The 12,195-nt window shown below is 44.7% G+C and overlaps 1 protein-coding gene across 1 annotated transcript in view; it reads right to left on the reverse strand.

Moving 5' to 3' along the window:
• ano3 (anoctamin 3) overlaps positions 1-12,195 on the reverse strand; it is a 386,470-nt gene that overhangs the window by 202,747 nt on the left and 171,528 nt on the right. Inside the window, exon 2 of the mRNA XM_073049723.1 lies at positions 2,434-2,622. Within this exon, the coding sequence (XP_072905824.1) occupies positions 2,434-2,622 (189 nt within the window). The remainder of the gene's footprint in view (positions 1-2,433; positions 2,623-12,195) is intronic.

Below are 12,195 nucleotides of genomic sequence, written 5' to 3' on the forward strand. Positions count from 1 at the left end.
AATATCACCAAGACCAAGGAGATGGTGGTGGACTTTAGGAGATCTAGGCCTCATATGGAGCCAGTGATCATTAATGGAGAATGTGTGGAGCAGGTTAAGACCTACAAGTATCTGGGAGTACAGTTAGACGAGAAGCTAGACTGGACTGCCAACACAGATGCCTTGTGCAGGAAGGCACAGAGTCGACTGTACTTCCTAAGAAGGTTGGCGTCATTCAATGTCTGTAGTGAGATGCTGAAGATGTTCTATAGGTCAGTTGTGGAGAGCGCCCTCTTCTTTGTGGTGGCGTGTTGGGGAGGAAGCATTAAGAAGAGGGACGCCTCACGTCTTAATAAGCTGGTAAGGAAGGCGGGCTCTGTCGTGGGCAAAGTACTGGAGAGTTTAACATCGGTAGCTGAGCGAAGGGCGCTGAGTAGGCTACGGTCAATTATGGATAACTCTGAACATCCTCTACATAGCACCATCCAGAGACAGAGAAGCAGTTTCAGCGACAGGTTACTATCGATGCAATGCTCCTCAGACAGGATGAAGAGGTCAATACTCCCCAATGACATTAGGCTTTACAATTCTACCGCCAGGACTTAAGAACTTTTTAAAAGCTATTATTAATGCTTTTTGAGATAGTGATTTAGATGCATATCATATTTTTTACTGAGTTAAGTATTGTATGTAATTAGTTTTGCTACAACAAGTGTATGGGACATTGGAAAAAAGTTGAATTTCCCCATGGGGATGAATAAAGTATCTATCTATCTATCTATCTATCTATGAACTGCTTTTCCCAGAGAGTGGTGAATCTGTAAAATTCTCTGCCCAATGAATCAGTGGAGACTACCTCAGTAAATATATTTAAGACAAGGCTGGATAGTCATGGGGAAGAGGCAGGTAGGTGGTTCATGTGGTTGAATTAAGTCTGGAGGTTATGGCATCTGCAAATGACTATCAGATGCTAAGAAACCAGTCCAGTTAGTGACCATTGCTCCAGGTTTCAGGTGCATTTCTCTGGACAGAGACTTGCAGCTGGGATCAATATCAATTTTTATGCTCATAAGGATCAATGAAAAGATGCCTGCTACATAAGTCCAATAAATGCCTGCAAAAGATCAACAGCTCTCCTTCGTATTACTGTTGCCAGTTATGAAGTGATTGTGTTACCCTAAAGGTACAACGAACATTGAAGAAATGTAACTCATTGTTTCAGCTGGCTATACTGTACTGAAACCACTAACACAGGAGATTCTACAGATACCGCAATCTTGAGTGGCATCCACAAAACTCAGGAAGCATCTATGGAGGGGAGTAAACAATTGACTTTTTGGGCTGAGACCCCTCAGCAGGACTGGAAAGATAGGGGACAGAAGTCAGAATAGGCAGGAGTACAAGTTGGCAGTTGATAGGTGAGATCAGGTGAGGGGGAAGGTGGCTGGATGGGGAAGAGGGGATGAAATAAGAAGCTGGGAGGTGATAGGTGGAAGAGGTAGCAGGCTGAAGAAGAAGGAATCTAACACAAGAGGACAGTGGAACATGGGAGAAAGGCAAGGTGGAGGGACACCAGAAATGAGGCGATGGTAAGGTAAGGAGAAGAAGAGGTGAGAGGAGAACCAAAATGGGGGAATGGAAAGAGAGAGAAGTGGGGGAGGGGACGAATTTACCAAAGGTCAGAGAAATCAATGTTCATGCGATCAGTTTGGAGGCTACCTAGACAGAGTATGAGGTGTGGTTCCTCCAACCTGACACTGGCTTCATTATGGCAGTACAAGAAGCTATGGACAGGTATGTCAGAATGGAAATTGGTAGTCAAAATTAAATTGGGAGCCACTAAGAGATGTGGCCATGCACCATTGCTCCATCCACTGCAAGATCTCCAGTTGCCACACATTCCAGTTCAACTTCCTGTTCCCATTCAGATATGTCTCTTTCTAGCCTCCCCGACTGCCACAATGAGCCCATACTCAGAAGCAATACCTCATATTCCATTTTGGTAGCCTCCAAACTGATGGTATGTACATCCCCTCTCCCTGGTGCCCCTCCATCTTCCCCTTCTTCAAGTATGTACTGTCCTCTCCTATCAGAATCCTTCTTCCTCACCCTTTATCTCTTCTACCTATCACCTCCCAGTTTCTTGGTTTATTTCCCCCCTCACCATCCACCCACTTTCCTCCTCAACTGGTTTCACCTATCACCTGACAGTTCGTACTCCTTCCAAACCAGCTACTTATTCTGGCTTCTGCTGCCTTTCATTTTGTCCTGTTGGTTTCTTAGCCCAAAACTTTGTTTATTCACCTCCACAGACACCGACTGATCCACTGAATTCCTCCAGCATGTTGTGCATGTTCTATAATTGCCACATTAAATTAATGCTGAAGTATTTAATACAAATTTCAAACCATGATTCATCTGCTGTAGCACAGAATATTTAGTGGACACGCTGACCTCTTTGAAAAGATAAATCTGTGGTACATGGTCCTGCGATTATTGCCTCCTTCTGACTGGATGCCTGCTGCAGCGAATGCTTGCTCAGATTGTTAGGAATTGTTTGACTCTGGGCCAGACAAGGTAAGCTTCTTCGGGATGGCTTCAATGGCTGTTCTGTGATGATCCCACTGATACTACTGTTCATTCCTAGAAAAGAAAGAGAATTGCACGTTTTAACCACTTCCATAACTGACTTTGTGTCTCAGTATACCGACTCAGTGGCACACCTGTACACTTCATTAATGCAAATATATCCAATCAGCAAAGCATGTGACAGCAACTTAATGCACAAAAGCACGCAGTCATCATCGAGACCATAATCAGAAACATGATGTGACACTGGCCATGGAATGGTTGTTGGTTTGAGTAAGCAGCAGTTCTGTGGGCAAAACCCCGCGAGGGGCAGTTTTGTGCTTATAAATGTCTTGTTAATGAGAGGAGTCGGAAGAGAATGGCCAGCCTAGTTCAAGCTGACAGGACGACAACAATAAGTCAAATAACCACACGTTACAGCAGTGGTGTGCAGGAGAGCTTCTCTGAATGTACAACATGTTAAACTTTGAAGTGGATGAGCTATAGAAGAAGGCCATGAAAACAACACTCACTGTGGCCACTTTATTAGGTATAGGAGGTACCTAATAAAGTTACCACTGAATATATAAAAGAAAATTGATAAAGAAAGAAAAGGGATGCTAAATAATGCAGATTGCTCAAATATATTCCCTTTTTACTTGACACCATCAAGGCATTTCTTCACAATGGAGAGCATCCTAATCAGCTGCATCACGGCCTGTTATGGAAATGCCAATCCCCAGGAGCAGAACGTGTACAGAAAGTGCTGGATAAAGCCCAGCCACCACAGGCAAAGATCTCCTCACAATGGAATAAATTTACAGAAATCCATTAAGGGGTAGTTTTGTGCGCAAAGATGCCTTGTTAATGAGATGAGTCAGAAGAGAATGGCCAGTCTGGTTCAAGCTGTCAGGAAGACAACAATAAGTCAAATAACCACACGTTACAGCAGTGGTGTGCAGGAGAGCTTCTCTGAATGTACAACATCTGGAACTTTGAAATGGATGAGCTACAGCAACAGATGACTATGAAAAAAAAGCACTCACTGCCACAAGAAAATAGCATCAATAATCAAAGAGCCCTGCCGTTCAGGCCATGCCCTCTTCTCACTACTACCATCAGGCAGAAGGAAAAAAGACTTAGGTCTCACACCAACATGTTCAGGAAAAGTTATTAGCTGACAACAAACATGCTTCTGAATTGGCATGGAAAATTTCAATCACCACTACTCTGAACCCATTTTATGACCAATAGACTCACTCTAAAGGACTCTTTACAACTCATGCTGTTGGCCTTAATTTTAATTTGCACAGTTGATCTCCGCTTGCACATTGGTTGTTTGTCAGCCTTTGTCTGTATTTGTGTAGATTTATTGTAAAATTTATTGTATTTCTTTCTGCCCTGTAAATGCCTGCAAGAAAATAAATCTTATGGTAGCATATGGTAACATATATATAGTTTGATTATAAATTTATTTTGAGCTTTTAACAAAATCTTTGGGAGGGATGAGATAAAAAAAATATTCCTACAGCTGTTCAAGCTAAACATTTGCAACTGCTGCACTTGTCTGCACCATTTACCGTAGATTCCGGACTACAGAGCGCACCTGATTAAAAGCCGCTGGCTCTAATTTTAGAAATAAAATCAATTTTTTAATTGTAAAGGCCGCACCGGATTTTAGGCTTAACATACGTATCGGTAACACAAATTACGTTGCATATACTTTTTTACTGAACAGCACGAACAACATTCCAATATCTCCTAGCGACTGGTAAAAATATATATACTGCAGCCTACCAGGAAAAGTTATTGATCGCCTTTAACTTAAAAGCAGCGTTTTCGCTCGGGTCTGATGAGCTCGCGTAACGCGATCGGGTCTAATCGGGTCTGATGTGCTCGGGTCTGATGTGCTCGGGTCTGACGCGCTCGGGTCTGACGAGCTCGGGTCTGACGCGCTCGGGTCTGACGCGATCGGGTCTGATGAGCTCGCGTAACGCGATCGGGTCTAATCGGGTCTGATGTGCTCGGGTCTGACGCGCTCGGGTCTGATGAGCTCGCGTAACGCGATCGGGTCTAATCGGGTCTGACGCGCTCGGGTCTGATGAGCTCGGGTCTGACGCACTCGCGTAACGCGATCGGGTCTAATCGGGTCTGATGTGCTCGGGTCTGACGCGCTCGGGTCTGATGAGCTCGGGTCTGACGCGCTCGCGTAACGCGATCGGGTCTAATCGGGTCTGATGTGCTCGGGTCTGACGCGCTCGGGTCTGACGCGCTCGCGTAATGCCCCCACCTTCCCGTATATATCCCACAAGACGCGGCGAAACCGGGTGTGACGTCATAGCATCCCGGGATGTAGTACAGAAAACAAATATAGTTAAAACACTTCTAACTTTAACTAACAAATGAATTACTAAGCGAAAATATTATAAACTAAGTAACTGCCATAAAGGCAGCACAATGCTTTTCTTCGAGTGTTTTCCATGTTGATGAGGGTGAGTACAAATGACTGATTTACAATAATTTAATTGTGAAAGTGCACTTGATTTATCGTACAATTTCACTGGACCTCTGTGAACTACTCATCAATTTTATTGGTCTACTGTTACGAGGCAAAATGTTTACGAGGCGGCATGAAAAAAAACCATGTATTAGCCGCTCTGGATTAAAGGCCGCAGAGTTCAAAGCTGTTCAAAATGTGGGGAAAAAGTAGCGGCTTATAATCCGGAATCTACGGTAGTTCCATTACTTGGTACAAGTGAGCAAAGGTGAAGTTTTCTCCTTTGAAATCAGTACAAACCCTGTTCCAATTCGATTTGGCTGAAACAAAGAAACATAAGCTATCCACAAAATGTATTTTACTGTTCTATTTCTTCAAGAAATATATCAAGTCAATATCTCTTCATCTAATATAAGGTCAACTGGGACTATCAAAGTCGACAGTAATAGCTGAAGGATAGGAACTTGGAGACACAAGGGACCATAGATGTGGGAAACAAGATGCTGGAAGTTCAGGGTGTTTCGGTGGACAGGAATATTTCAGGTCAAGACCCTTCATCTGTTCTCTATAACACATCTTCTGTACTTGAGATTCTCCATGTTCTAGACACTGCCCCACACTTTATCTGCCATTGAAAATGAACTTGCTTGTCACATCAAGAAAAAAACTGCTCAAGGTACTCAGCAGGCCAGGTAGCATCTGTGAAAGTTAAATGGACAGTCGACATTTGAAGTCTCTTCAGTCCAGATGAAAGGCCTCAACTTGAAAAGTGCATTGTCTATTTCCTGAAACAGATGCTGTCTAACCTACTGAACTCATCCTGCATCTTACTAGGAATGTGGACTAGATTCGGCCCAGTACACCATGGGTAAACCACTCCCAACCACTGAGTACATCTATATGAAATGCTGTCATAGGAAAGCAGCATCCATCAACAGATATCCATCCCCACCATGCAGGTCATGTTCTCTTCCATTGCTGCCATCAGATAGAAGGTGCAAGAGCCTCAGGACTCACACCACCAGCTTCAAGAATGCTTACTACCCTTCAAACATCAGGCTCTTGAATAAAAGGGAATAACTACACTCACCTGCCCCATCATTGAAATGTTTCCACAACCTTAAGGACTCCTTATCTCATTACCTCATGTTCTCATTCTTAATTGCTATTTATTTATGTTTGCATTTGCACAGTTTATTGTTTAGCACTCTGGTTGATCTTTCATTGATCCTGTTATAGTTTTATTCTATAGATTTGCTGAGTCCACTCACAGGAAAATGAATCTCAGGGTTTTATATGCTGATAGATATGTACTTTGATAATTAAAAAATACTTCACTGAATCAAAGCAGCTAAGCCAATCTGCACCCTACAAATATTTTTTTTAAAATTTGTACTTTAGCCTTATTCCGAGGGAGATTATATTAAAGCAAGAAAGATTATGAGCAACAACAGTCTAAAATACAACAGAATTGTCCATTAGCTGGTCATTGCACTGCATCAAGCAGAACAAAGAGGAAAGATAGAAGAAGGGATTGTTTGTACAGGTTAAATATCTTTCTTACTTTCTTTCAATTTTGCCTGGAGTTATTTTACCAGGCTTGAGTAGCAATTTGCAGTAGGATTCTGCAGATAAGCTGATTAGAGGCAATATGGAGCACAGCAATAAAACACTTACCTCTTTCCCTTACAAAACAGACACTGGTTATACAAATGGGTATTGTCTTTAGCTCTTTCACTGATCATGGTGCCTGAGCATGGTTTTGACCGCAGCCAAGCTCTCTCCAATCTATATGTGAGGATTTAGTACTGCACTGATTTCTGAGCATTCAAAGAGGGTAGGGTTTCAATATTTGTGGAACTGCTTTGCTAAGAATGAGTTAATTGCATTCAACAATTCCACTGAATTTAGCATAGCAATTTCCAGTCCCTGCAGGGTGCGTGTTCTAAACTCCTTGCCATCTGGAGTGTTACTTACATTATGGAAACCCAACCTGCAAATGAAAAAAAAGAACATGTTGCCCAAAATAGGTAGGGCCCCTGACCACCCTAACCTGGAGCCTGCCACGTTAGCAAAGATAATGGGGTTACAACAGTGCCAACATAATTCTGAGACCAATTCCACCATCTATTTTGAAGTCATTAATTTCACAGCCTGACAACAGATGGGCAAAAGAAGAAAACAACATTTGACTTCTTGTATTCTCACATTATCATGATAATTACAATTATGTTCTTAAATATAAAAATGGAGGGCTATGTAGGAGGGAAAGGTTAGATTGTTCTTAGAGTAGATTATAAGGTCAGCACAATATTATGGGCTGAAGGGCCTGTATGGTGTTTTATGTTCAAAATGGAAGTACGTATAATTCATTTTGAAATGCTATCATTCTCTTACTAGCAAGATATTATTCAGTTTCTTGCATTATTCTCAGTGTGTTATTATAGTTTCAAAGGCAACATTCATTCCCTAGTCACTCTTGTAATAAATCTCATGTAATCAGTTGTAAGTGCATTTTGGAGTTGTTTTGAATCTGTGCACTCATACTAGAGATATTATTTAATTAGAAATATTTATAAAGACACCAATTCCCACAGCTTTCTTCCCAACAGCATCTTGTAAAAATGCTATTCCCTTTTCAAAGTTCCTTCATCTCCACCACATCTGTTTCCTGAAATGAAGCTATCCTTTCCAGGATATCAGAGATGTCCTCCTTCTTCAAAGAATGAACTTTCCCCCTTCCTGAAACTTTGATGCTGCCCTCACCCACATCTCCTTCACTTCCCAGATATCCGTGTTCACCCCATCTTCCCGCTGCCTTAACAGGGATCGAGTTCCTCTTGTCTTCACCTACCACCTCATAATAAGCCTCCGTATTCAATACATCATTCTCTGAAACCTTTGCCATCTACCGCTAAACATATCTTTACTTCCCCCTCCCACCCGCTTCCTGTTTTCAGCAGAGATCGCTCCCTGAGTGATCCTCTTGTCCATTTGTCACTCCCCACTAATCTCTCTCCTGACGTAAGTCCCTGCAAGTGAGTGAAATGCTACACCTGCTCATTCACATCCTCCCTCACCTCAAGGTCCCAAAAAAAATCCTTCCAGGTGAGGCAACACTTCACCCATGAATCTGTCGGGGTCATCTATTGTGTTCTGGCAACGTCCCCCTTCCCTTCCAGTCCTGATGAAAGGGTCCCGACCTGTAATGTCAACTATTTATTCATTTTCATATTTGCTGCCTGACCTGCTGTGTCCTGCCAACGTTTTTTATGTGTCGCTTTGGATTTCGAGCATTAGCAGAATCTCTTCTGTTTAAGATTTCGGTAAGATTTACCAGAAGATGTTTCCTGCTTGGCATTGCTGCCTGCCACACTTCCAACAGGGCCCTTGCATCATCAGCCAAGGACCACCATTCATTGATGTTTCGCTCCCTTAGCCCTGGTACACCTCCTGGTGGTGGAGCAGGGGCAGGGATGACCCCGCCACCCCCTGCGGCTTGCAATGGGGTTACTCGGTCCTAAAAGTTCTGTCCTGCCTCCTCAGCCACAACCAAAAGCTGCCCTTTTCTGCCTCTTCAGCTCCGATCACTACGCGGATTATCACAGAATAACCTTGTTGTCAACACACCGATGAAATCCCATCATCCTTCCTCCACAAGGTAGATGATGGTCCTCCAACCAACTTCCTTACACTCAGCTGCTAGGTCTGAGTACTTCAACCTCTTCCGAGTCAAGTCACTTTTATTATCATTTCAACCATAACTGCTGGTACAGTACACAGTAAAAACGAAACAACGTTCCTCCAGGACCATGGTGCTACATGAAATAACACAAAACTACATTAGACTTCAGACCTACACGGGACTAGATGAAGAGCACAGAACAGTGCACGACTCTACAATAATTAATAAACAACACAATAAGCACAGTAAAGGGCAAATTCAGACCTGTTGCCTTGACGTCGCACGTTATGAAGACCATGGAGCGGCTGATAATACAGAATCTGAGGCCACAAACCAGGCACGCCTAGGATCCTCTTCAGTTTGCGTATAAGGAGAAGGTGGGAGTGGAGGATGCTATCACGTATTTGCTGCACAAATCACTCTCTCACCTAGAGGGGGTCAGTTGTGCTGTGAGGATTACATTCCTTGACTTCTCTAGTGCCTTTAACACCATCCAGCCCAAGATCTTAAGGCACAAACTAACGGAGATGGGAGTAGACTCTCACATGGTGGATTGGATAGTGGACTACTTGACAGATAGACCTCAGTATGTGCGGTTGGGAGACTGTAGGTCTAACACGGTGGTCAGCAGCACAGGAGCGCCGCAGGGAACCGTACTCTCTCCGGTCCTGTTCACCCTGTACACATCAGACTTCCAATATAACTCGGAGTCCTGCCATGTGCAGAAGTTCGCTGATGACACGGCCATAGTGGGGTGTGTCAGGAATGGACAGGAGGAGGAGTATAGGAAACTGATACAGGACTTTGTGATATGGTGCAACTCTAACTACCTGCGTCTCAATATCACCAAGACCAAGGAGATGGTGGTGGACTTTAGGAGACCTAGGCCTCATATGGAGCCAGTGATCATTAATGGAGAATGTGTGGAGCAGGTTAAGACCTACAAGTATCTGGGAGTACAGTTAGACGAGAAGCTAGACTGGACTGCCAACACAGATGCCTTGTGCAGGAAGGCACAGAGTCGACTGTAGTTCCTAAGAAGGTTGGCGTCATTCAATGTCTGTAGTGAGATGCTGAAGATGTTCTATAGGTCAGTTGTGGAGAGCGCCCTCTTCTTTGTGGTGGCGTGTTGGGGAGGAAGCATTAAGAAGAGGGACGCCTCACGTCTTAATAAGCTGGTAAGGAAGGCGGGCTCTGTCGTGGGCAAAGTACTGGAGAGTTTAACATCGGTAGCTGAGCGAAGGGCGCTGAGTAGGCTACGGTCAATTATGGATAACTCTGAACATCCTCTACATAGCACCATCCAGAGACAGAGAAGCAGTTTCAGCGACAGGTTACTATCGATGCAATGCTCCTTAGACAGGATGAAGAGGTCAATACTCCCCAATGCCATTAGGCTTTACAATTCTACCGCCAGGACTTAAGAACTTTTTAAAAGCTATTATTAATGCTTTTTGAGATAGTGATTTAGATGCATATCATATTTTTTACTGAGTTAAGTATTGTATGTAATTAGTTTTGCTACAACAAGTGTATGGGACATTGGAAAAAAGTTGAATTTCCCCATGGGGATGAATAAAGTATCTATCTAATAATGTAAACAATGTTTAGCAGGAATTGAGAAAGAAAGAGCAAAGAGAGTGGAGTGGTGTTCAGGAGAGAGGAAGAGAGAGAGAGGGGGGGGGAGAGAGAGAGAGAGAGGGGAGAGAGGGAGAGAGAGAGAGGGAGAGAGAGAGAGAGAGAGAGGGAGAGGGAGAGAGGGAGAGAGGGAGAGAGGGAGAGAGGGAGAGAGGGAGAGAGGGAGAGAGGGAGAGAGGGAGAGAGGGAGAGAGGGAGAGAGGGAGAGAGGGAGAGAGGGAGAGAGGGAGAGAGGGAGAGAGGGAGAGAGGGAGAGAGGGAGAGAGGGAGAGAGGGAGAGAGGGAGAGAGAGAGAGAGAGAGAGAGAGAGAGAGAGAGAGAGAGAGAGAGAGAGAGAGAGAGAGAGAGTGTGTGTGTGTGTGTGTGTGTGTGTGTGTGTGTGTGTGTGTGTTTAAGCTGGTGTCAGACTAGACTCTGGGAATTGAGGAGTCTAATGGCTTTGGGGAAGAAACAGTCTGGTTGTGAGAGCCTGAATGCTACGGTACCTTTTGCCAGATGGCAGGAGGGAGAAAAGCTACACAGTTACACAGTCGTGGGCAGCCTCCACTCCTTCCTCCTATGGGACGGTTAACTCAATGAGGAGGGCTGTCTTGGCAGTCATGGACCACAGTACTATGTCTGGGTGGAGAGGTGCGCTGGTGATTTATGTGGGCAACTGTAGCTGTCTGCTGAGATATGTCCTTATGTTCCACTCCTTGCCTGTGGAGACGAATGCTGAAGGAGCTCTTGGGCAGGTGCATTCAGTGCTCTTACCAGCCTTAACAAATGGGATGAGTTGTCATCCTGCTGGGGAAAGGCAGCTTCTCACATCCCACCTTAGGATCTCCACCAGCTTCTTTAGGACCTGGTCGTGCCATCATCTTTAGTGTCACGGGACACCACAGTCTTGCATCCTGCCAAGATGTGTTGGAGGTTGGCATTGGTGGCATCACACAGGGGGCAGCTACCCTCACTGCCAAATCACTGGTAAGATCTCAGCAGTGGGGGGGGGGGGAGGGCAAGGTATCATATGTTGCCCTAATGAGAAAGCTGTTTTGTGGGACCTTCACAAGTCAGTCCAGCTGAATGACCTATTGCCTGGATGTGGAGGCAAAGTTAAGATGGCGCTAAATGGCGGCTCCTTTGCTTGTATCTTCGAAAACAGCTTCTATTTCCATCTTTAATAACTTTATTTTCCCCTTTCAGAGTTCTTTTGAAGACCCTGACCTGGAGCTACACACAGACTTTGGTTCTTTGCGGGAATGGGACCCATTCTCTGGGTTTCAGGACTGGCCGTTATCCGACATGCCAAGGGTCTGGCCTGAGAGTCCACTTGTATTTGGAAGCCTGAGATCTCAGGGCTCTGGAGACAGGCAGATCGAGGGTCACAGTCACGGCAGGAGACTCGTGTGTCATTGGGGAGCCAGAAAATCTTTCGCTCTGAGCCTGAAGGCCAAGATCTTCGCGACCTTCAGGCTTGTAAAAAGCAACAAAACGGACTTTTAACATCGCAAACCAGCAGGCTGTTATGTCTCCCTGCTCGCTGTGAAAATGGGGACACCTCCCTCTCTCATTAGGGAGTGAGAGAACCTGTGGTTTGTCGAACGCTGGATGAAATGTGAAGTCTTCTGGGTTACAGCAAGTCTGTGCCTTTGCTACGGCCTAGCTCACGCTTGTGCTGGGGGGTGGTGCTGATGCTTGCTTTTTTTTGCCGGTGGGGGGAGGGGGGATTGTTGCTCACTGCCACTTACATGTGGGAGGGGTGAGCAGGTGGGGGGACTTCGGGGTTCTGACGTTTAACTGTCGTTCATTCCTTGGGGTACTTCTCTGTTTTTTGTGGATGTTTGTG

The sequence above is a fragment of the Hemitrygon akajei genome, chromosome 6, assembly GCF_048418815.1.
Source record: "Hemitrygon akajei chromosome 6, sHemAka1.3, whole genome shotgun sequence".
Taxonomy (NCBI): domain Eukaryota; kingdom Metazoa; phylum Chordata; class Chondrichthyes; order Myliobatiformes; family Dasyatidae; genus Hemitrygon; species Hemitrygon akajei.